Source organism: Perna viridis, chromosome 8, assembly GCF_037379345.1.
Source record: "Perna viridis isolate PV_CMFRI_1.1 ecotype Kerala chromosome 8, ASM3737934v1, whole genome shotgun sequence".
In the NCBI taxonomy this organism is placed as follows: Eukaryota; Metazoa; Mollusca; class Bivalvia; order Mytilida; family Mytilidae; genus Perna; species Perna viridis.
The window spans coordinates 9290861-9317581 of NC_142452.1; the positions used below are offsets into that span (position 1 = coordinate 9290861).

The 26721-nt window shown below is 34.3% G+C and overlaps 1 protein-coding gene across 4 annotated transcripts; it reads right to left on the reverse strand.

Annotated features, from left to right (window-relative positions):
* Positions 1 to 1587: 1587 nt before the first annotated feature.
* LOC148609227 (uncharacterized) lies at positions 1588 to 22827 on the reverse strand. Of its 4 annotated transcripts, none has more exons than XM_088540494.1 (6): positions 22754 to 22827; positions 14651 to 14878; positions 12535 to 12665; positions 8932 to 9156; positions 6392 to 7869; positions 1588 to 5563 (listed from the first exon to the last, which is right to left on the reverse strand). In XM_088540494.1, exons 2-6 carry the CDS (start codon positions 14868 to 14870, stop codon positions 3568 to 3570), a joined length of 4050 nt encoding a protein of 1349 aa, XP_088396620.1. In that variant the 5' UTR covers positions 14871 to 14878; positions 22754 to 22827; the 3' UTR covers positions 1588 to 3567. The 4 variants fall into 4 exon arrangements, with proteins under 4 accessions (XP_088396620.1, XP_088396617.1, XP_088396618.1 ...); XM_088540491.1 differs by having other exon boundaries at positions 12439 to 12665; XM_088540492.1 differs by having other exon boundaries at positions 12439 to 12665; positions 22682 to 22785.
* Positions 22828 to 26721: the final 3894 nt, after the last annotated feature.

Here is a 26721-nt window from a genome sequence, read left to right on the forward strand (position 1 = left end):
GTGCAGTTGCAGGTATAGTAACACCACTAGAAAGCACTGCTACAGAAGGAGCAGGGTTGACAAACTAGGTGTGAAACTTTGAGGACCAATAGATCCAAAGTTGTTACCATAAGGCCAGAAACCTGAAAAAACCTGACCAGGAAAACCTGGATAAGAGTATGTCTGAGGCCATTGATGTCTTGACCAAGACATGGGGTTATTAGCCGAGGAGGGCACAGTAAGACACTGGAGGCCTTGAACCAGGTAAATTTAGACCAATAGAAACACCAGGGGTACAGGAAACTGAACCCATGGTGTCTTCCTGCCTAGATACTGTAAGAGTTACCGTACTTATGGTAGGGATTACTCTATTACTATTCACAGAACCTTCAACTGGGGTCTGTGGAATAGTAGTGTTGGTCACCGAAGGGAGTTAAAACGTCGGTTGATTGACTATACACATTTGGAGTAACCACCTGTCTATCGTAAGGTAACGACCCATCCAAAAAAAACATCATTGCCAGTAATGGCTTGAAATGGGCTAACATTAAACTCCATAATAAAGTATCAATATACCAAAGTAATAAATATATAAAAGAAAATTCCTCAAAAAAAGAGACTTCTAATATTACAAAATTTGAATATTATTCACAATACAATTTACCACATGTGTCTTCCTGCGCAGGCGGAAATTAAATGGATGAATAAAGGGTAGATGGCTACTATAAGGTCATCCCATTGGATGATATTTTTAGATAGGGGATTCCGCCTGCTTGACTTGCGCAGATGGACTTATTTATTGTAATAAAACTTCTGAATTCCATTTAGTCAGTATGAACTCCTACTTAACATTTACAATAATCCAATCAAGTAATTGAACAAACATGTAAAGCCTTAGTGATGTTTTTTTTTTTAAATAAAATAAAATGTGGCGCGGCTTGATGCGACCGTAGACGTCGAAACCTGAACAGTTTGGCGAATATGGACACACCATTCAAACTTGATACCGGTTTTAATTTTAATTATGGTTAGATATTGACACATGATACGAAACTGACCAGAATCATTGTAGTTACTTTATGGCCCCTTATTCCAAAATGGTTGCAGTCCATACCTCCAAAATTAATCCCAACTTTCACTTGGAGGTTTGCACGTTATGATATAATTTCAAAGCAAACCAATGCCTCTATCATTCATAAGTCAGAAAAAAAATACGTATTCCTGGCCTCTTTTACTTACTTGGCTCAATTCACAACGGTCAACCCAAGTAACGAATCTCAGTGTTCCTTTTGTAGTACGAGTCACTGTATGACACCTTGTATTAAAATTTATACGAAATCCATTCACTTTTCAAGTTATTGCCCGGACATCAGAAAAATGTTTGTTTCAGGCGTATCTATTGTTTTGCCTAATCCAAAAAAGGTTACCGACGACAGCGCATACCATTATATTACCGCATTTTTGTGACTTTTAGTAGATAATCGCAATTAACTTAGACATCAAATTAGATTGGATGAAGATAGAACCAACGGAAAAAGTTTGAAATGGTTTAACATTTTGTTTCTTCCTTATTTCTAGACACTGTGGTATAAAATTGTAAGACATCTCTAGAATGCAAGAAAGTTTATTATTAAGAATTATATTCAGTTTTTGTGGATTGTTCATTTCATTTCAGGTTTAAAGAAAGAATTTATTATCTGTTAGCTGTAACAGTAACAATTGAAACATTACGTATTTGACACATTAAATTGTCTCTGCAGAGGGAATTTGTAGATGTCTTCCTCTTTCAACCTTAAGTTGATGAGTTAGTTTGTAAGTCATTTATCTATCAACCAAATATGCATAACACTACATGGACATTTTGTATTAATTTATACATTAGATAAGATAAACAAATGACAGATAATACGTTCTGATTTATGAAGGACAGGAAAGAGTAAACAGCTTAAGATTAGTAGTCATTTACTTAGAATCTAATTACATTTGTTTATCTGGAGAAAAATTTAACAACCCTGTAAAGCTGGTGTTTTTTTTGTGTTTTTTTTTTGTTTTTTTGTGCCAAAAAAAATTGGGCGTGCAACATGATCATGTTGAAAAGGGCATTATGGTAATCTTAACAAAAAGGAAGGTTATTTTCTCAATATACCGCAGCAGAATTATAATCACATTCTTTGTCAAAATGGATAAAATTACAACAACCATGGCAACAAATATCTAAATCGAATTCTTTCGGTTGAATTTCATGAATGCAACACTTCCTAGAATTAGTGTATTGGTTGCACTAGCAGGACAGTGAATAGTGTATTATTGCACTAACGGGACAGTGGATTAGTGTATTAGTTGTACTATCCTGACAGTGGATTAGTGTTTGAACTGTACAATGGCTAGCAAGAGAAGTGTATTAGTATATTAACTGTACTAGCAAAAGAAGTGTATTGGTTGTACTAGCAGGACATCAGAGTATTGTATTTGTTGTACTAGCAGGTCATTGGATTAGTGTATTGGTTGCTATAGTAGGACAGTGGATAAGTGTACTGGTTGTACTAGTGTGTATTAGTTGTACTAGTAGGACAGTGGATAAGTGTACTGGTTGTACTAGTGTGTATTAGTTGTACTAGCAGGACAGTGGATTAGTGTACTGGTTGTACTAGTGTGTATTAGTTGTACTAGTAGGACAGTGGATTAGTGTACTGGTTGTACTAGTGTGTATTAGTTGTACTAGTAGGACAGTGGATTAGTGTACTGGTTGTACTAGTGTGTATTAGTTGTACTAGTAGGACAGTGGATTAGTGTACTGGTTGTACTAGTGTGTATTAGTTGTACTAGCAGGACAGTGGATTAGTGTCTTGGTTGCAATAGTAGGACAGTGGATAAGTGTACTGGTTGTACTAGTGTGTATTAGTTGTACTAGCAGGACAGTGAATTAGTGTCTTGGTTGCTATAGTAGGACAGTGGATAAGTGTACTGGTTGTACTAGTGTGTATTAGTTGTACTAGCAGGACAGTGAATTAGTGTCTTGGTTGCTATAGTAGGACAGTGGATAAGTGTACTGGTTGTACTAGTGTGTATTAGTTGTACTAGTAGGACAGTGGATAAGTGTACTGGTTGTACTAGTGTGTATTAGTTGTACTAGTAGGACAGTGGATAAGTGTACTGGTTGTACTAGTGTGTATTAGTTGTACTAGCAGGACAGTGAATTAGTGTCTTGGTTGCTATAGTAGGACAGTGGATAAGTGTACTGGTTGTACTAGTGTGTATTAGTTGTACTAGTAGGACAGTGGATAAGTGTACTGGTTGTACTAGTGTGTATTAGTTGTACTAGCAGGACAGTGGATTAGTGTCTTGGTTGCAGTTTTTGTTTGAAACACCTGACACTCTTCCATCAACACAATTATAACAAGGGGTTTGACTACTCCAGCAAATTTGTTGCATATAATTTATGGCCCGACTTGATGCCATAAAAGAATGAAATTTCGACCTCTTACATTTGTAGAGTAAGGTTACTAATTGTAGAAGTAAGGTCACTAATTAGAAGTAATTATTAAATGCACAAGAGTAAATGTGTCATTTTACTTTTCCCCATTTTTCTCACTGATGATAATTTTGGTTGTACTGTTGGTATAACTGATACAGGAGTTGGGGATCATTATAATGCTGTGACAATCCAGAGTTATTCTCACTAGAGGAAACAGATGTCTGACTCTGATCAATAGAAGTAGTAACGGAGTCAACCACTGCTGATATATTATTAACATCAACCAGATACATCTTTGTTGCTGATTTGGACGGACTAGATTGAATCAGATCCATTTGGTGTCTAGTGTCATTATTACGTGATGCATTATTAGAAGGGGAGACAATTAGTCCATGCACATTTTGTTCCATTTGTTCATGATCTTGAATAGTGATTTGAATTTTGGGTAGGTGTGGCTGGTTACCATCTGAAGAGAGCATGACAGGTCCCTGGTTTAATGATTGAGATTTTTGGGTTCCTTCATTATTTCGTATAATGGTCTGTTCCTCTGTATACTGATCATTATCATACTGCTGAAGGAGATTAGGTTGTTCCTGGAGGTACACTGTTTGTAAATCCTGAACATGAAACAATGACAGTGGTTTATTAGGCTTATCATTGACTCTTTGATGTTGTAAACTACCCTGTCTATCTTGACTTGTTTCTTGATCAGATAGTAAAAGTCTGGCATCTTGTACTGAAATTCCATTGATTTCTGATAACCTACTGTCTGTTTGGCCTCCATTATGAGCATCTTGTAGTATGACATGATCAGGGGGGACCAGTAACTGGTCATTCTGTACTGTATGCAGATTATGATCACTAGGTAATAGTTCAAGTTGATCAGCTGGTATATTATTGAGAATTAGAGACTGTTGAGCAGAAAATTGTTGAAGGTTGGTAGATTGGTCATTGTCACATAAGACCTGAGATTCCTGTTGGCTCTGCAAGTTCTCATAAGCAGTTTGGGTACCATGACAATCTGTCTGTACAATTGAACATAAAATTTGCTCTGATCCATTACTAGTTGGGAGGTTCTTGTATACTGTCTTCCTCTCACTGGTTTCAGTAACAGTATCATTGAGATACTTGGTAAATTTATCTCCATCATTACCCAAGTCAATAACCATTTCATCACCTGCAGTGGGCTTTAAGTTCAACATAATGTTCTTTACTATACTTGAAGCATGCTTGTGTTTATTGGTTAAATGAAGACGCATATTACCACGTGTCGTACTCTTGTAGTGACAATCTGGACATTGAAAAGGTTTCTCACCAGAGTGTGACCTCATGTGTACTAGCAATTGAGTTCTTGTTTTAAAAGATTTTTCACAACCATAATCTGTACATTTATGGTTCCTTACTTTACTATGTTTATGGAAGACATGACTTGTAAGACAAGTGCGACTGTTGAAACCTTGGCCACATGTCTCACAGATGAATGGAATGCCCTCCTGGTGAATTAGTTTATGGTCCTTCAGTTGGAATCTTGTGAAGCATTCTTTTCCACAGATATCACATTTAAAAGGTTCCATGCCCTTTGGCAGGGGTACCCCATGGCGGAAGTATCGATGGAAATGTATGTAGAAGAAGTTGGATTCTTTCGTTTCATATCCACATATATCACACATCTTTAATACTTTCTCTTTCTTTCTTATTGATAATACATTTGTTATTTCTTCCAAATCTATATCATGAACACTAATTATATGAGTTACAGCTCGTTTAGAAAACACATAATGGTTCCCACAAAGCTCACACACAAAATGTCGATCATTGGGTTGTAGATGGTCTGCTTTTTGCTCTATTTTGACCGCAATAGAAGATAATTGACTTGCCCTGTATGTGTTAACCTTCTTTAAACGACCCCTTTTCTTTAATGCTGTTTTATCCTCCTCTGGAGAAGATTTAGGATCCATGGAATACTTATGTACAATACCCTTCTCTACAGGTTTTGATAAGATGTCCTCAAGCTCTTCAAAGTCTGTGTGGGCATATTCCTTAGCTCTCTTCTTAGGAGGAGGTCGAAGTGTGTGTGTCTCCTTCTGTTCCTCAACAACTGCTGTTTTCCTTTAAAATAAAAAAACACAATGAAACACAATGATAAATGGTAGTTCTAACTGATTTTACTTCATGGACAATTCAAATAGCTTTAACGTTATATGATTTTCATCCATAGTATTTTTCTTTGAAATATCAAACCAATATTAAATGTATGAAAGGATTATTACCATATTTTCCGTACTATAACTCAATATTTTTTTAAGAAATGGCCAGCCTTGACTTATCGTCCAGTTCGATTCATGTAAGGATTTTTTTTACAGGAAATGTTTATTAACAATGCATCCTAATTAGACCTTAGTATATTTTTCAGGTTTTCCAGACAGACAAGATTGTTTATATCAATGATTTTTTGTGTTAAATTTGTACAAATAAAATTATTAGACATGTGTTTAAACTTTTTAATCTTTCATTTTTCTTGCCTTAGTTTGGATGCTTGTCTGGAAGAGTGTTTAGATAACAATTGGTTAAAACTCCACTAATTTACTCAAATAATATTCCTGCAATCACACTTTGTTAGATTTTAAAAGCAGTTAACTTATAGTTCGGAAAATACAATAACTGATATGCTAGGTTGTGAAATTTCACATTTGAATGAAATGTCTTTAAAAAAACATATCGATTATTTTTTTCTTTGGATATCCAATGATTTTACTGAAATGTCTGACTAAATTGAATCAAATTCATTCTTAATTCTTTTCCTTACAGTATACTCAAATGAGCTAAAATATCATTCCAAATGTGCCAAGACATTTTAGTATTATGTGCCTACATTTATATCTATGTTTCAGTGACTGAAAGGGCAAAACCTGTTTTCCAGTTATACAATGTACCTACTTTGGTTTTGACTTAAGGTAAGCTGCATAAGATTTCTTAAATGCCCTTGCAGCTCTCCCTTTCTTGGTGAAAATTCTTGACTTGATTTTAATATTTGGTTTCCATTCAGCATCTTCATCATCTGTAAAGTTTTCCATGGGATCATAATCATCATCCTCATCATCGTCTTCTTCATCACCTTCATCAATATTGTCCTTGAATTTCTGGTGTATGTCCATGTTCTGACTTCTAGTTGCCACAGTTTTACTCTTAATTATATTTTCAGTTTTTTTAAGGTAATTGCTAGGAACTATGGTACTGTCATTGTTATTTTTGACACAATTGCTTTGTTCGTGGTTGACAACAGAAGTCCTGGCCTGCAGGCTGTTGACATTTGTCCTATCTGGTTGATTGTTGACACCAGAAGTCCTGACCTGCAGGCTGTTAACATTTATCCTATCTGGTTGATTGTTGACACCAGAAGTCCTGACCTGCAGGCTGTTAACATTTGTCCTATCTGGTTGATTGTTGACACCAGAAGTCCTGACCTGCAGGCTGTTGACATTTGGCCTCTTTTGTTGCTTGCTGACTCCATTGTTTTGGTTGTGAACCATTCCTACTTCATCCATCAACTTTTCTCCACTGCTTTGTTCTGACATTTTCTGGGTAATCAGTTTCATTGGACTAAAATTTGAACTTATTGTTTTTGAGCTAGCGCCTTTATTACTAACAATACACTCAGAATTTGAGGACATCTTACACTGATTTTGAGAAGAGAAAAGTTTATTTCTTCCTTCATTACCTACTTTATTAGAGTTGATAAAAGCTTCATTTGTATGAATTGGATGCTTTGGTTTCAGAGAATCTGATTTAAGTTTGTATGGAGCAAAATCTGTTGATTTTTTAGATTCCAACATATTTTCTTCTGATAGAAATAATGGTGTCCTAGATTTCTCCTCTAAATCTTTACTGTAAGACTTCATTGATGCTCTGCGGGTACCATATGAATGTGTAGGAGTTGCTGGAATTGAATCTGAATCTTTAATGGAGTCTTTAATATGTTCAGGTGACAATTTGTCATCCTTGCACTTTTTCATCACAGTTTTTGTACGTGACCTCTGCGCTGGACGTTTAACAGGAATTTTAGCAGTTTTATTTTGATCAATTGCTGTTGGTGTAGATGAATCAGTTTTAACTATGGCAACAATGTCCTCTTCTTTATCTTGTAAAATTGTCTGATTGACACCAAACATAATAGTAAAATCCTTACACATGTCTAACAAATGGGTAAGCTTAAACAAATTGGCAACTCGAGCAAAATCTGCAACATTGTCAGAGGTCAAGGTGACTTTCCCATCATACAGATAATGAACAAGTTGTGATGTCACATTAAGGGGAATTCCCATCGGCAATTCTATCTTTAACGATGAATTCTGGGACAGGTCAGACATTTTTGATGATATAAAAGGACAGGCAGCAAGCAGTACAAGTCGATGTATCTGTTAAAACAAAATAAATGTGCAAACTCATTTCCATGGTCAAAATAAATGCTGACTGACATGTTTAAAAATGAAACTCACAAGACTGCAAAAATACTTGTACATGTATGTTTTTTTTTATTGCATATTACTCCATTAACTAAATATTCACTTTTATGTCAAAATCTTCCACATGAAATAGTGTCAATGAGGGAGAATCTCCCACATGAACTATTCAAAAGGTTAACAGATATTTTTTATATTTATAATGTCAAAAGTTTAAATACTTTAATATTTCAATATTTTTTATTTGTTCTACCACATTTACAGTAAATGGTCATAACACAAATAATAGAAACAAAGTATATAAATTCTGACAACAACAACTAAGAAAAAAGAAAGATATAAATGCATATGTTTTAAATATGAAAGAAGATATGTCACTGGTAAGGGGACTTAAAAATTTGTATGTCACTGGGGACTTAATTTGATTCTTGTTGGGCTGGCAGTGTTTTGTAAAATAATACTGGTACTTTGGGAAAAAATGGAACTAAATATTCTGGCTTCAAGATTCTACTGAACAGTAAACTGATAATGAATAATATAGCTGTATAGCATCTGAAAATACATTTTCTGTTTCACAGTTTCTTTAATAGATATTCTGTCCAGACCAAAACTGCCAGTCTCCCCCTTAAAAATCAAATGGTTGTCCCCTTAGTAGTGACCTTCTTTCACTAACTGGAAATAAAAGACTGTTTCCATGACGAAGACCACAGATAATCTGGTTGTGATTATTTTTTCCTATTGAAACTCATAAAAATATGAGACTGGAACAGAGTAAAACCTTATGGTTCTTACATGTAAAAAGGAACTTGATACTACTAAGTTGCAAGAGCTTGTCTGCAATTAAAGTCGTCAGATAACAACTACGAACATTTGAACTTGAACTTTGAACATTTGAACTCAAGATATTCAAATTTTAACAACTTTGCTACAAGAATCTGAATATAATTAGTGAAATGAAAATTAACTTGCACAATTAAAAATATGTTTGATTTTCCAATTATTTGTAAATATACATACCCTTATCTCTGTATTCCCAGATAGAATGATGGCATCGCAGAACATGCCTTCTTTCAGGAGGCCAAACATTTTGGACATTAGTTGTTTTGGAAGTTCACTGTGAGAGTAGTCTTTACTGTCAGATTTTGGAAATGATTCTTCCTCAAAGTTGCCACGCTTTTTAAATGGTGACTGTTTGGCTTTATCTAAAGCTTTCTTCACAGGTGAACAGTTACTTGTTTCAATCTTTGAATGAGAAATATATTGAATGAAGTCAGTTTTAGAAGTTAAATGAGAAATAATCACATGCATAGAGGTGATAAGTTGTGGAGGATAAAATGTCTTTGACTGATCAATCTGTCCTTCATTCCATCCATCTGTCAGCACTACTTTTTGAGCACAACTACTCTTAAACCCCCTTGAATGGATTCCTTCCATATTTAATAGGATTTTAAGTTATAGGGTGAAAATGTGCATCATATTTCCATTTTGATTTGACACATTTTGTATGAGTTATGGGACTTAGACTATTTTTAAAAGTTCATAATGGGAAAGACCTTGTGAGCACAACCCCTCCAAAACCACTTGACAGATTCCCTCCATATTTGGTAGGATGTTCTGTTATAGAGTGATATACGTGGTGTTACCATATTGCAATTTTGATTCGAAAAAACATTTTATAGGAGTAATGGGACTTAGACTATTTTCAGCAGTTCATAATGGCAAAAGACCTAGTGAATGCAACTCCTCTGAAACCACTTGATCGATTCACTCCATATTTGGTAGGATGTATGTAGAGTCAAAATCACTTTGAAATATGGAAATCCTTTCAGAAATCAAATTTTCTCTAACTTTTTAAGTGTAACATTTAATTTGGAATAAAAAAAAACGCTTCAGTGCTCTAGAAAACTTTAATGACGACAATATACGGAATCAGTATGACAATATAAAAGAAGTATATGTGGACACAGCAAAAGATACATTGAAGTTCTAAACTAAAAGAACAAAGAATGATTATCTGAGGATACATGGAAGAAAATTAAAGAGCTCAAAGACATCAAGCAGAAACTCCTTAACTCAAGATCGACAAGGATACAAGAACAACTGAAGTCTTCCTACAAGACCAAGGGCAAAGAAGTCAAGAGGAATGCTAAGAAAGATAGACATGATTTTACAGATGCTATGGCCAGAGAGGCAGAGGAAGCAGCCAACAGGGGTGAAATGAAAATGGTATATAAGATCACAAACCAACAATGTGGTACAACAAGATCACCAAATACTCAAGTCAAGGATAAACAGGGCAACAAACTGACTATTGAGGAAAAACAAGCCTAACGCTGGGTACAGCACTTAAAAGAAGTTCTGAATTGTGCAGATCCAGCTTCCACAGCAAACCCAACACTAATTGAGGAAAATGTTGATATTGATACTAGCCCACCAACAATAGATGAAGTGCAAAAAGCTATAAAATCGCTCAAAAACAACAAAGCTGCTGGTGTAGACTCCATAAATGCTGAATTGCTCAAAACAGACATAAACACCTCTAGTAAAATATTCTATCATTTTTTTATAAACATCTGGGAAAATGAGAGAATACCACCTGACGAGTCGAAAGGGCTTATTGTCAAAATTCCGAAAAAAGGAAGATTTGCAAAATTGTGACTACTGGAGAGGAGTAACTTTACTGTCTGTCCCAAGCAAAGTATTCTGTAAAATAATTCTTGCTGGGATAGATGATGTGATTGACAACAAGCTGAGAGAAAAACAATCTGGCTTCAGAAAAGGACGTGGATGTACTGACCAGATATTTACTTTACAAAATATCATTGTAAACTTCATTGACTTTAGAAAGGCATTTGATAGCGTTCACAGAAACACCTTAAGGAAAATCATGGGAACATATGGAATTCCAAATAAGATCATTAATTTGGTGAAATGCTTCTATAACAACTTTGAATGCAGTGTCATACTCAGGAACTCTGCCGGATCTTTCAGCATTAGTTCTGGTGTGAGACAAGATTGTATATTGTCACCTATACTGTTTCTGATGACCATCGATTGATTACAACGAAAAACAGCATGTCAACATCACGGAATACAATGGACAATGTTCAGTCAGCTCGAAGATATCAATTTTGCTGACAATATTGCTGAAATTTCACCAACAAGGCAATATCTGCAGGATAAAACAACTTCTCTACATAGTTATGCAGAAGAGGCTGGTCTCAAAATAAATACCACTAGACCAAAGTGATGACAATTAACATCACACTATCTGAACCCATCACTATAAACAACAACCCAGTAGAGTCAGTTGATGATTTCACATATCTTGGTAGTGTAATAAGTGTAGACAATGGCACCAAGAAAGATATTTAGACCAGATTGTCCAAAGCCCGCTCAGCCTTTGCAAGATTGAAAGCCATCTGGAAGTCAAAGGTTTATAGCAAGAAAACAAAAATACAGATCTATAACAGTAACATTAAGCCATTATTGTTGTATGGGTCAGAATGTTGATGTATCATCCAGAGTGATATATACAGAAGTTGGAAGTATCCAAAACAATTGCCTGAGGAGAATCCAAGGAATATTTTGGCCAGAGAAAATCAGAATCAATGAATTGCTGAAAAAATGCAATTGCCAATCATCACAACTGAACTAAAAAAAGAGGCGCTTCAGATGACTGGGCTACAAGTTACAGATGCAAAATGAACACCTGCCAAAAGTTGCCTTATGATGGACAACACCTGGGAAGAGAAAACCTGGCAGATCCTGTACCACCTGGAGGAGAACAGTTCTAGCCGAGCGTACAGATCTTGAGAAAATTGAGGGCATCAAAAATTTACTTGCACTGTTGGACCCATGGCGTATATGTTATCCTGGTGCGAAAAAATGTACATGGCATAAGCCAACTCCTCTAAAACAAATCAGAATTAATTATTTCCTTGTCTCTGAGGACATTGTTTCATTGATGAAATCAGTGAATATTATAAGAACTTCTTTTAATTAGATTGCAAAGCATCAATATTGAAATTTGTTATTTACATCTCATATAACCTCCAATTTATAATATGGAACAATTTCATAAGATCAATACGCTTTTACTTAAGTTTTCCTTGATAACAGGAAATAGCTTGTTCAAATCCTGTCATCCTAAAAAGGGAAATTGTCCCCAAAAGTTGATTTTCCATCTGAATCAAGTTATCTATGATACCTTGAAGAACGGTTTTGTAGGGATTCATACATTTTAAACTTTTTTTTGCAAATTTACAAGCCTTTTTTACCTACATGTACATGCCTTTCATTATAAGAATTCTGATTCAAATCCACCAAAGATGTAAAAGGAGTTGTGCTGGTAAGGACAAACAAAAAAAAACATTGCTTTCTGGGATTTAAATCTTCCTTGGAAGGATACTCTCTTTAGGTGCAGGACTATATTTTAAATGTACCATGGAAAGACTACTCAAAGTTCAAATGTTCCTTGGAAGGACTACTCTCTGTAGGTCTAGGATTAAAGTTTAAATGTACCTTGGAAGGACTACTCTCTTTAGGTCCCAGATCATAGTTTAAATGTTCCTTGGAAGGACTACTCTCTTTAGGTCTAGGATTATAGTTTAAATGTACCTTGGAAGGACTACTCTCTCTAGGTCCAGCATCATAGCTGTATTTATTGACTGTTGGTTCCATAAGTAGTTGTCCTGTTGTCATGTTGTTGAAGTGGTCACTGCCAAGGAGGAATCCATTGTCATTAGAACCTACAGTACGACAAAATACAGAGTATGACAGAGATAATATGTACATTTCAATCACTTGTATTTATTAACCTTTGACATTGTGTGTATAGAAACAATACAGCTACATATAGCCATATGACCCCTGTTGTGGCAGATTAAATATAACTAGAGAAGTGGACAGAATAAACTACTCAAATTCAGAAATAATGGATGACTGATATACTGGGTGTGCTTAAATGACTTCGATTTAGAAATCCGTGTTTATAAAAGTCTCCTAACCAACAAAATAAGGGTTACAACAAAATAACTAAACACTAATCTGATTCAAAATCAAGTCCAGAATAAATCTGTCGAAATAGATATTACAGCAACGGAGAAGCTGGTACCGCAATGGTCCTGACTTATGGTACAAAATTCATGGAATCAAAATAGCAATGCACTGAGTATGAACATTTACGTTATATATACATGGTCACATTAACAATACATCAAACCAAATATCGTGAGACAATATGCAAACAATTTTGGCATATTCACAATAAATTGTTATGCCATGAATACAAACAATACATATATGTTTTACATATGCTTCAACAATACATAAGTAACATAAAATGTATATGTTCAACATTTAAGCTTCACGAAAGGGAATAAGAAGACACACATTTACAATGTAAATAAACTGAATGTCAAACTATACTACTGATACAACCTAACACACATTTTGTTCCATTTCAACTTTCTCCTCAATTTTTAAACTTGTCAAAAAGTTAATGTATTTTTACATTCTAAAACTATACTAGCAGAGTATTTATCCTACACTGTAATAATACTCAAATAAAACCAAATTCAGCTTAAGAAAATAATATCCTAAACGAACAGAAGATTTTCAAAAACCAGACAGTTTTATCAATTAAAATTTTTCTGCCAATTTTACTTGGTTAAAATCACTGCTCTTCACTTCTGTTTGTTAATGATAGAATGGAGAATTTCTTAACACATTTTGCACTTCTTGACACATTACTACAAGAACTAAATTCCCTGAATGCAAATTTATTACTAAATATCTTTCAATGAAAAATGGAAGTCCCTCAAATCTTGAGTTGATATGAAGACTAGATCTTAATTTTTTTTGCAGATGTGGCAGCTAAATTTTCTTTTGTTGTGGCCTTTCAAAAGAATATGCTGCTAGGTTTGATTTGTTCTCCAACAATAAAATGTTGTGGTTTCTGTCAATTCCAGCATATAAAAGTGTGAGTAAACATACACCCTGCTGAATAATGGTGTCACCTGACCATGAAATACCTGGTCGAAACAAGCAAAGGAATGAATTAATAGAAGTTTCAATGCAAACGCTTCGAAAATAAATCATGTAATAGAAATAAATTGCATGAGGAGAATACCCTGCCAAATATTAGCAACCAATCAGAAAGTCAAGAAAGTGTGGTCAACTCAAGCATGAAACGGAGATACCTGAAGTACTCAGAAATGGCCGAGATAAAAACTATGGGCATCCATGAACGTCACATGTCATTGTCCTCTATACTGTCCCCTGTCCAAAAGTCTATGTTTAACTACTATGTGCCATTTATAATACCAGCCCCATAAACAAAACAATATAATGAAAATTTTACAATTATTACAAATACAAATATATCAAGATAAAATATTAAATAAAATGATAAATAAAACACAATATCACACAGAAATAATAATAGAGTATTATTGAGCTGAATAAATACAAGAAACATATTCAATGGTTATAAAAGAGGCATTGAATGATATAAAAGGAATTATATCTGGACTATATACATGTGTCGTGTTCAGAAATAGTAGGGAAGTTCCAGTAATAGGGCGACAACATACGGTATTTTGATCCTGACGGATCAAAAACAAACAAAAAAATAGCTTGCCAAGGAACCTCTGGCATTGCTAGAGTAAAGTTTCAGAACTAAATTATTGTAACTTTTGACTATTTAATAGAGAGATTTGACTGACATATCAACCTGGCAGTTCTGGTCCAGAATGAGTTCCTAGGAAACTAGACAATAAGTTATCTCCCCTATCATCTATTAGTGCTGACACTAGGTGCTGTTGTTGATCACCATGGTTGCGCAGACTGGTGCCAGAGGAATGTTGATCTTGCTGTCTAGTTGACATACATGTCGGAACACTATGGTTAACCAGGTCATTGCTGTGTAAGTTCAGATTATAAGGTGGATCCATCTTCCAATCTGTCATTAAGTGATAAATAAAAAGTACATGTTAACAAGATCATCATTTTAATGTATCTTATAGTACAATAACTAATACATATGTATTTCATTAATCTTTTTATTAATTTAACATGAAATGCATGCACATGTGTATCTTGTATCTGCTTTGTGTTTCTCTTTTTCATTTTTGTGTGGGGATTTTTTTATCTTGATCCTGCTAAAAACATGGGTGCCATTACTAATTACTAAAAATAGACCATCTGACCATAGGTTTAAATTGCAGAATTTTGCAAATAACTCAAAAACATTTGAGTTTAGCTCAAATCTTGCCGGAAGTGAAATTGTTCGGCTAGATGATTTGGACCTATGCCAAAATTTTCAGGAAGATCAATTGTCATTTCTCATATTTACAGAATGCAAGCCACTTTAGCAAGTTCTTCAAAGGGACATAACTCACCAACCCCTGACAACCTGGTTGGCTGTCTCGTTGGAGAAAGGGAAAACAGTGAACATTTCTTCTTGGAAACTTAAACTATTTTCACATCGGTCAGTACCTGAATGGTTAGAAATAAGTTATTTAAAGTCATCCAAGTACTTGCCGTGGCTCTAATAAACTGAATATTTAAATTTGAAGTCTACTGCTGGCCATTCATCCAATTTGACAGTAAACCAGTCAGTTAGATGACAAATTTGAAGAAAGTTATCCCCTTTGCTAAAAACCTCAAAAAGGAGCCAAAGTTGGGAATATGAAAAAGGACTAAAGGAGGATTTTTGAGCTATGCATCCTGAAATGGATTTTTTTTCTGGATTTTGCATTTCCAACTTTGAAAATCTTCTTCTCAGAGACTACTGGCATGAAAGATATTCTTTACAATCTGTGAGTGGAGAGTTTTAATCCAACTAAAAACATGGCCACCATGACAAAAATTTACAATGTATGATTTGTGGAAATAACTCAAAAATAACAATGGGTTTTGCCGAATTTTCATGGGGTAAAATTAATCAACACGGTGAAACAGACCTATGTCCAAATTTTTATAAAGGTCTGTTGATCAATGTTGGAGAGTCAAAAAATGACTCTGATTTATCTTATAATATGAAAACAGGTGGGATACAATGTAGCTAAAGAGCTCTCTACTGATTAAATGATTCTTGTGACAATAGTATATTGGCTCAAGAGTCCAACTTTAGAAGGCTACGGTAAAAAGACTATTTTAGACCAGGTGAGCAATTTAGGCTCTCTAAGGCCTCTAGTTTTGGTCACTATTTTAATCATTTTTGTTTCCTTTCTTTTGTGAAAGGAGCAAACCAAATAATGTGACGAAAACTTAAACAAAAAAGATGTGATTTTGGGTGCACCATGATCCTACTGCAGAGGTCTAACCCTGAACAGTTAGGGCAAGATGACACAATATTAGTTTTTGTCATACTTAAGCAACATTTTATTTTTGTAAAAGCAGCCATTTTTTGGGATAAAAATTACTAATGCTCACACCTAAGGAATAAACATATCAATTTTTATTAAATTCTGTCCAGCAGTTTCTGAGGAGAAATTCTTTAGAGAAATATTAGTAAAAATAGCAATAAAAAATGTTGAAAAAGGGTAGTAACTCCAACATGGTTTAACAGATTAACACAAACATTTGACCATAGATAGATCTCACCATGCTGAACATTTTTACTCCAGCAAAATTTTGCCAAATATAACAGTTTTGAGGATACATATACATGTGTATATGTGAAAAACTACTGTCTGACTCCCATGTTCTATTTTTAGTAACAACAGTCATGTTTTAGGATGGAACAAAAAACCCCATAACAGTTCTATGCAAAAACACCCTAAGGAACATTCATACCAAGTTTAGTTCTTTTTGGTCCAGTAGTGTCAGAGGAGAAGATTTTTTAATAGTATTAAAAATAGCAATAAAAAAATGTTGAAAAAGGGCAATAACTCTAACAAGTGCAACAAATTAACACAAAAATTTGACCACAGATCGATCTCATTATGCTGAACATTTAACTAATCATAATTTGGCTAAACCTAACTGTAAAGTTTTTACTTATAATAAATTATGCAAAACACTTCTGCCTGATACCTGTGTCCTTTTTACATGTAGCTCACCTGGCCAAAAGGCTATGTGAGCTATTGCCATCAATCTGGGTCTGTCGTCGTCCATAACTTTTTCAAACATCTTCTCCTCTGAAACTCCTCAATAGATTGTAACCAAACTTTGCATGTATGTACCTTGGGGTATTTTTTAAAATCCTTGTGTGGGTTCAGCTAAAATCTGGTAGGGGTAAAATTGTTCAGCATGAGATAGACCTATATGTATGCCGAATTTTCAGAAATATCCGTTGAATAATGAATGAGTTACATGTATGGGTCCTGAAATGGATTTTTTCCCCGAATTTTATATTTCCAACTTTGAAACAACTGGATGCTTTAAAACAAAACTTGGCATGAATGTTATGTAGAACATGTTTAGCAATCTGTGTGTGGAAATTTCTGATCTTGTGAAAGTACCACCATCGTTACTAAAAATTGATCATAGTGGTAAAATTTCAGAATTATGCAAATAACTAAAAAAAAGTTGGGTTTAGGTAAAATCTGGTGGGGATAAAAATATTGTTGAGCTTGATGGGATGGACCTATGCCAAAATTTTCAGAAAGATCCATTGACTAATGAATGAATGAGTTATGGGTCCTGAAAGAGATTTTTCCCCAGAATTTTATATTTCCAACTTTGAAAATCTTCTCTGAAACTACTCGATGAATTAAAACAACTTTACATTAATGTTATGTAGAACATGTTTAGCAATCTATGCGTGGGGATTTTTGATCTTGTGAAAAACATGGCCAACACTTCTAAAAATAGACCATATGGGGCAAATTTCAGAATTATGCAAATAACTCAAAAACAGTTGGGTTAAGCTAATATCTGGCGGTGATTAAAATTGTTCAGCATGATGGGATTACCTAAATATACATGAATGCTGAAATTTTCAGAAAGATCTGTTGACAAATGAATGAATTATGGGTCCTGAAATGGATTTTTTTTAAAACTTCTCTTAGACAACTTGTAGGATGGATTGTAACCAAACATTGCATGGATATTTGTTAGGATATCCTTAACAATTTTTTATCAGTCAGAAACATGGCCACCACTAATAAAAATTGACGACTTGTTGAAATAACTTGAAAACCAAAGGGTGTAGCCCAATTTTCTAGGGTGTGGGAATTGATTAGTATGGTGAGACTGATCTGTGCTGAAATTTTCATAAAGATCTGTTGCTCAGTGTTGAAGTTATTGCCCTTGATGAGAAAAAAATGACAACTAGAGATTTACATGTATTTCATAATATGAAAACAGGGTGGATAACTAAGATGCTCTGTATTGATTAAATGATTCTTGTGACAATAGTAAAGAGTAATCAAAGGAACCAAGGCTATAGCGGTAATCATAAGAATGTAATCCAGGGACAAAGACCAGACAGTGAAAACAGACATACACAACAAAGAACATAAAGTAACTAAAATCATACATACAAAATAACAAAAACAAATGAGCAACTTGGACTCCAATAAACACTGGGAGCATGGACCAAGTGCACCGGTAGGGTAAGCGTCCTCTGCTTTTCTAGAAACACCTGCCGAGTTGCTCATAAAAAGTCAAGTCAAAGGTAGACAAACGAGGAAAGGAAAGCTATGACCCACTGAATAAATCAGTTTTCATGGTGCAGATGGATACACCATAATGATCCACGAGTTTATGATGACGACCATAAAACTTCTTTATTGATGACTTCAATCTTGTAACAACATAACCCTGTTCCAGAAGCCTATTTGTTCCAGCGTTGGAAAGCTATAAAGACTATTTTTGACCAGGTGAGCAATTCAGGCTCTCTAGAACCTCTAGTTTTAGTATCAGTGGACATAATTTATGACGAATCAAAATTCCCACTTCAGTTCTATGCAGAGTACCCTAAAATAAAATCATACAAAGTTTGGCTCTGATTGGTCTAGTAGTTTCAGAGAAGAAGAGGTTTGCAAAATTATCACAGACAACAACAACAGACACCCCTAAGGACCATGTAAGCTAACAAGAGGCGTCCAGGAGCCTCAATTGCTCACCTAGTTAAATTTTGCTTTCAAGCACAATAAATTTATTAAGATGTTGTCAACAATTATAACTAAAGAACACTTTGGTAGGACTTATCATTAAGATCATTTCAGCAATTGAAAGTTTCTTTCTATCTATCATAGTTTTCAAGATATTGGCTGAAAACTGAAAAAAAAAAGAAAAAAAAAAACCATAATTTTTCATCTTTCGAAGGCAATAGCTCTTACAAGGAAATTATAAGTCTGACAACTTTTAACTCCAGAGACTTTTGTAGGCCTTCTAATAAGGATCATTTCAGTAATTGCAAGAATTTGGCTTAACCTTACGGTTTTGAAGATATATGCGAAAAATTACTGTCTGATCCCTATGTTCTATTTTTAGTAATGGCACCCATGTTTTTCAACAGATCAAAAATCCCCACATCATTTCTATGCAGAACACCTTAAGAAACATTTACACTAAAATTCGTTCCAATTGGTCCAGTAGTTTCAGAGGAAAAGAGTTTTGAAAAATTGATAATGACAACAACAAACCACGATGACAGACGCCAAGTGATGGCTATAGGTGACTTTTGGACCCTTTATAACTCCAAAAAGTAAGAGATAGCTAAACTCTGATTGAAAAATGCAGGCAGGGATAAAAAAAAAGGTTTTTTTTTTACCTGGCCCAATTTCGTACCCTTTTAACTCCAAAACAGTTAAAGATGTCTATCCTATGAAAAATTTCAAAGCAGAATTCAAAAGGAACAAACTAACATCTGAATCATAAAAACCAGTTCAAAAATAGACTTTCCTTATCAAGTACATTGTATAATGATAACATCCATTTTCTCCCTTTTAGCTCCTTATTTTGTGAGGGGGTAGGGCAAAAACCTCCAACAACAGGGCCCTCTGCAATGTCCCGATCAAAATGTGTTAAAATTTCAAAAAGATCAGATAAGTTTTACACAAGTTTTCTTAGAAAAACTAAAGTTAATGGGTGCCAACAATGAAGAAGACAGAGTATCACCATTAAATGACAGAAATAAAATTTTGGTTGTATAAAAAAGGCAATTTACTGAATTATTGGCCACAGCACAAGCACATAAAATTCTCCTATTTGTATTTGTCTAGATCTTAAATGCTTAAAGGCTTAAAGAAATATGTTTTCCCAAGACACCATATTTTTTCACTATAATTTTCATAAATATAATTCTTCAAACAATATTGTTCTTGATGACGTTGCAATTCCCCACTTAATAATGTAGATAAATGGGTAAACATTTATTTACAATGTATATATATGTACCGTAACATGTAAATTGAACACTTAGAAAAGTTTAATTGAGTTTTGCTAAAATTCAGCAGATTGCATAGTGTGTGACACTCAATGAAGTACCTGTTACAAGTGAATCAAAAACACTAAGACATTAAGGATTTGATGATTTACTTAAAACATAATGCATGAGACATAGGACATACACTGTATCTGCATAATATGTGTACATTAATTGTACTATATTTTCATGAAGACAAATTCTACATGTACCTTGATCCATATCATCTCAAAATGAACTCTCATACATGTAATAACTGGATCAGACAAACTACATGTAGGATTCAAGGGGCTTAAATCTTCTCAAAGATTAAAAACTTAACCTCTTAAGTAGCAGTCTTTGTAAGAACCATGCAAATTTTGTAATGTGCAATACAATGTACATCCCAAAATAGGCTCCACATTTTGATTTTTTTGTTATTAAGTTTTATGAGTCTAAATGATTAAATGTAACATCATTCTTTCCAATCTGTTTGCTCTTAAGAGATAATCTGCATTGAAAATTCAATGGTTTCTATTGTAGTTCAGTGCCATTTTCAGAGTTATCTCCCTTCATGTTGAATCTATAGTACATTCTTTATAATTTACATTAGTATATCTCCTCTTAACTGGGGTTATATGAAAAACCACATGTTAATTTCTAAAAATATGTAGGCTTTCCAACCATGAATCACATTTTGCATGATTCTTAGCTGGAGTACTACTTAAAATATCACATATCACTTACACAAAAGATCTTTGTAACTTGGGAAAATATTTATATAAGGCATTCCATATTAAAAATATATTGTAACTCAATAATTTCCGACATATCATGGTTGGTAATTTATATTTCAAATCATATCTTACTGCTGTATAACTGCATTATTGATGGTACCGTTTATACAGCTGAATTGTTTTAGTTTAAGGTAATAAAGAATTGAATTGAAATTTAGAAAGAAAGAAGTTTGACAGAATTTTCATATATATATGTAAATGTAGAACAGAATAGAATACATGTACCTTACTTCCAATCAAAGCCAACACAAGGCCACCATCTTACTACAATTATTAACAATTAATAATCTAATGACAATTACAAGCAAAGATAATACATTTGTATATGAATGATTGATTGATTGCTGTTTAAAGCCCAAGCCTGGTGATGAACATGAAATGGATGATAAAAGGAACATGAAATGATAACGAAACTATAACAAAAGAAAAATGGGATTGGACACCAGGATGACAGGGTCAACAAATTTCAATTGCCACTAGGGAATAGGGAGAGATGGGTAGGTTAGGGCAAAAAAGCCTCCTGCAGGGAAGCTGAAGCTCCTACTCATGTCGAATACAATGGCCTGATGACACCAGCATGTAGCATGTAGCATGCCCGGGGTACCCCATTGCACAACCTGGAGCGAACAACCCAGTTACTCTGTGGACAGAGCATGCTAGACCATGGTCAGGGTTTTGAGTGCTATTTATCCCTCCCTTTATGACAAGCTTAGTGCTGCTACACTTATACTTTTGACACCACAACCTGTACCGGGCAAGATAATATAACTTTGAATTACTAATATGCAAGGGAATAAATGTACATGTATCATTAGCTACTAAATATAGGTAGCCACCTAATGCATGAAGAGCCGCAAAAGATAAAAAATAGCTAAAAAAATGTACTCATTGAAAGAGGGCAGGGTATCAACAGCCTATTTTGATGCATACACCACTAACAGCAGCAATATCATCTTAGTTCTATACATTGTATACGGCTATCAATAAGTAAATATTGGAATATTTGCTGGGATGTGTAAATTCACTTCAATTTATCTCGTTATAGTTCTATAGTTTCTTTCATAAAAGCAAATAAACACAACTTTCTGATATACGCTTTAGTTATAATTATCATTTGTTTCTTAAAACCCAAAGTTCTAATTTCAGTTTCAGTATGTTTAGTAATGATTATGATTATTTTTGCCAACCTACCATCTGTATGTTGTATATGAACAAAACAAACTAAACTTTACATCATACTGTATAATCACCGCTTTATTAATTGAATAACTCAAAATTTATTTTTTTTTAATTTATGATGAAATGGACTGTAAGCAGACACAATGACCTTGTCAACCAGCCTAAGGTCACCAAGAAATTATGTTGTGTATCTTATAAGTTAACGCGAACGGAGTCCTTTCGAACCTATTAATAAGAGAATATTAAAGCGCGAATTTCTGAAAGTTTTTAAGTTATCATATGATATCTATTTCGCAATCAAATACAATATTTATCATGCTAGTGCGGCATGGCGGTGTCAGCTCGTCAGAACAAAACAAAAATGGAATCTCGACGTCAGAACCTGATCAATTGAAACACGATAATACAAAACACGAGCAAAATATCTCACCTATCTTGAGTGATTACACTGCAATAAACGTTAATTGTGTCTGTTATTTCATATTATTTGTTTCAAAATTACCTGAATAGCGTTAGAAGGTTCAACTACAGTGCATTTCAAATAAATCGGTCATCAACAAGATGGTGCCATTGAATTAGCATAATTCGTATTATCTGACCAACCAGTGCTCGAGTATCTGTTTACTTTAAAAAGCGGGAAATTTGAAAATAAAAAAAGTATTTCGAATATAACCTTGTTTTTAGACTAATCATGGTAGAGAAGTGGTTCTATATAGAACACCACTTAATCATTGAATATGATATTCAATATTTTTATTTGTTCTAATACATTTACAGTAAATGGTTATAACACAAATAGAAACAAAGTATGTAATTTCTGACAACAAAGAAAAAAGAAAGGTATAAAGTTTGATTAACGTAGGAACTTGCGCGGTGGTGACCCAATTGTGCCAAAAAAAAAGCCTAGTAAGAATATGCGAGGGGTGACAAAATAAAGTGCAAATAGACATCATAGAAAGAGTGGTTGTTAATAATTACAGTATAATTTGGGGTTTAATATTAATTATTTTGAAAACTGAGTGTCTTAACATCTCATTATCTCAACAATATAAAGTTAGTGGTCTTGGCATTTACTGATATATTCAATGAAAGCCTTGAGGACTATTATTGAGCTGCTATTCAAGACAAATTGTATTTCGTTTTCTGTTAATGAATTGAAGTTTTCATTATTACTTTTAAGCTTAGTAATTAGTTCTTTTCTATATGAATTGCAGGCTGGGAAATGAATAAAGAAGTGCAAGAGTAATCAAGGGAACCAAGGTTATAGCGGTAATCAAAATAATGTAATCCAGGGACAAAGACCAGACATGGAAAACAGACATACACAACAAAGAACATAAAGTAACTAAAATCATACATAAAAAGTAAAAAAAGTAAATGAGCAACTCGGACTCCACTAAAAACTGGGAGCATGGACCAGGTGCACCGGTAGGGTAAGCATCCTCTGCCTTTCTAGAAACACCCGCCGAGTTGCTCATAAAAAGTCAAGTTCGGGGTAGACAAAACAAGGAAAGGAAAACCATGACCCGTTGAATAAATCAGTTTTCATGGTGCTGATGGATACACCATAACGATCCACGAGTTCATGATGACGACCATAAAACTTCTTTATTGATGATTTCAATCTTGTAGCAACATAACCCTGTTCCAGAAGCCTTTTTGTTAGAGTTCTAGCGCGATACAAAAAGTCTGCGTAGTTTCGGCAAGCTCTGGCATAACGTATGAGTTGTGATATGAACACTCCATACGCAGGAGCCGAAGGGATGTTGCCACAGATGAAAGGAAAGTTGACAATTCTGAATGAAAAGTCATCACGTTTGTCGTAAAGTTTTGTCAATAGTTTTCCTTTACCATCGATTTCTAAGTGTAGGTCAAGGCATGAGGCTGACTTCACAGTGTCTGTAGTATCTTTTATCTCAAGTTCTTTTGGGTAGATGCGATGTATCAAATCCCCCAAATTAGGATTGTTTAAAGATAACACGTCATCTATATAGCGGAAACTGAGATTGAAGGATCTAGCCAAATCAATATTCTTTCTTTCTGATCAGATCAGCTATAAAGTCAGCCTCATAAGAGTGAAGGAATAGGTCAGCTAGTAAAGGAGCACAATTTGTTCCCATTGGAATGCCGACCGTTTGTTGAAAAACACGTCCACCACACTGGACAAACATGTTGTCGATTATAAATTCCAGCATTTTGTAAACATCTTCCTCTGTATATTTGGAAGATGATTTGGAATTATTTCTTACAAAGTATGGGGAATCTCTACCAAGAACTATATATTTGTATCTAGGTGTACCATCTTTTTTGGAAAAACAACGATGTATAATGTTTTCAAGTCGGGATTTTAACTGAGTATGGGGAATATAAGTATACAGTGTTGAAAAATCATAGGTTTTAATGCTATTATATTCAGATAATAGTCTTGAACTGATTGTCTCCAAAAGATCTTTCGAATTTTTCAGGATCCACATTGAATTAATACCACTACGGGAGTAACAAGTGTTGTGGTAGGACTGTAGACCCTCTTTGACAGTTGTGAGTATAGAAGTTAAAAGTTTTGAAAGAGGTTTGGTGGTACATTTTGCAGATCCAGCTATGAAACGTTGTTTGTATGGATTCTTGTGAAGTTTAGGAATTCAGTACATAGACGGTAAATCACAATCATCGTCCTTGGTAGAGAGACCAAAAGAGGATAGCACAGATTTATGGTTTTCCACAATCTCTTCTTTGGAAAGAGTGGTAGCAGTGTAGGTCTTATCACTGCTATTATTTTCTACGTCTACCTCTGATAATAAAAATTGGATATAAAACGTTTTGCAGACAAAAACAATGTTGTTTTGGGCTTTGTCTGCTGGTACGACAACATATTTGTCATGTATAGTAGACAATGTTTTTGATACATCGGGGTCTTTGAAAACTGATGTAGCCTTGGCACTCATTGACCTACTTAAAAATTTTATTCGTTTCAAAATTAAAGACCTCACGGCCTTCAACCACTCTGACAGAGAATCAATGTCTTCATGTTCTCGTTTTATCCATTTTCTTGCATAGTCCTCGACGGCATCCATAAGAACTTTAAAGTTATAATTCCAATTTATGGAGCGTGGTTCACGGTACTTGGGACCTTTAGAAAGGATATTACGCAGAGATTCGTTTTCGATAATGGTTAAATCTCCCGTAACGACGTGACCAGAAGGACCATATTTGAATGGAGAGGTTTTGCAAGAACAGTCAGGTGGTTTAGCCTTGAAGTCCTCAATCTGGAGGTTCTGCAATAGCCTTTTATAATTGAAAATTTTGGATGCGATGGGTGAAGTATAGGAATATGAAATAATTGGTATAGATTTGTCTTTGAAATATGGGGGAATTTTGTTGGTAACGTTTTTGTGATGGAGGATGTTAGCCAAATTAATTGCATCTATACCTTTGTTGACAAACGGTAGTGGAAGAAATGATCGTTTTTCTTCATCTTGACTTTTCACACAAACTGGTTTAAAGAGTCTGTGGAAACCAATATCCAAAATGATGGCAACAAGTCTGTATAATGATGAAGTGGAGTCAGAAACAGGAGTGTCATGACTTGTTTTGTAAAGGGAGTGTAGTAGAGAGAGAGGTTTAGAATAAAGTTTGGTTCTAACCAAACAATTCATCTTCTTTGCCCAGTGGTACATTTTGTGCAAATTCTGTTATTTTGAGGGATATTTTTATAGCGACCTTTCTCTATTGCTAGAGAGTGAGCACTTATTCTATATTTACAAACTGTTGACCTATCAGACTTGTATCTACAGACATCAACATAGGATGGCCTTTGGTTTTGTCTATAGATAGTTTTATAGAAAGATAATTCATTGCTTTCACCTATACTACTATTTTGGAGTCTTTGTTTGATATTAGATAAGATGTTTTTGATATTGCTATTATCATCAATTAAGTAGCCAAAACCAAGTTTCTTTATCCATCATTTAATTGTTGTTATCCATTTATTTGAATCCGGGATATTTGTATATATTTTGTTTACCAATGTATTCGCTGGATTGGAGATATGTTCCCAAAATTTTATTGCTAGTACTTTTACTTTCTTTTGCAAAGGGTGTCTATGAAGCTCAGTTAAGCATGCAACATTCCTAAAATTTCTTTAATAAAATTGGTATGTAAGTGTTCAAATGGGTCAGTATCATTAAGATTGCAATATGCACCCCACACTTCACATCCGTATAATATAATTGGACTTACAAGTGAGTCAAATAGTTTTTCCAATAGTGCATCTGTCATAATAAAGTTTGATTTGATTGTAAAGATGTGGTCAGTAGTTCTGCTCTTTTCTTTGCATCCAATTTGATTTTCGCAAATGAGATTGAAATTATTTATGAATTTCATGATTCTAGTTAGTATAATTTTATTAAAAAGTTTTCTTAGGTTGGAAGTTAATGAAATTCGATCCTCTGTAGTTTGATGGGTTGATTTTAT

Excerpts from the sequence above, each read along its gene's own strand:
- LOC148609227 (XM_088540491.1), bottom strand. The coding sequence starts at position 14,870 with ATGGATCCACCTTATAATCTGAACTTACACAGCAATGACCTGGTTAAC. Across the intron at positions 7,870-8,931 it reads CTGGGAATACAGAGATAAGG|ATACATCGACTTGTACTGCT; the intron begins GTATGTATATTT and ends TTGTTTTAACAG. Across the intron at positions 5,564-6,391 it reads TACCTTAAGTCAAAACCAAA|GAAAACAGCAGTTGTTGAGG; the intron begins GTAGGTACATTG and ends TTTATTTTAAAG.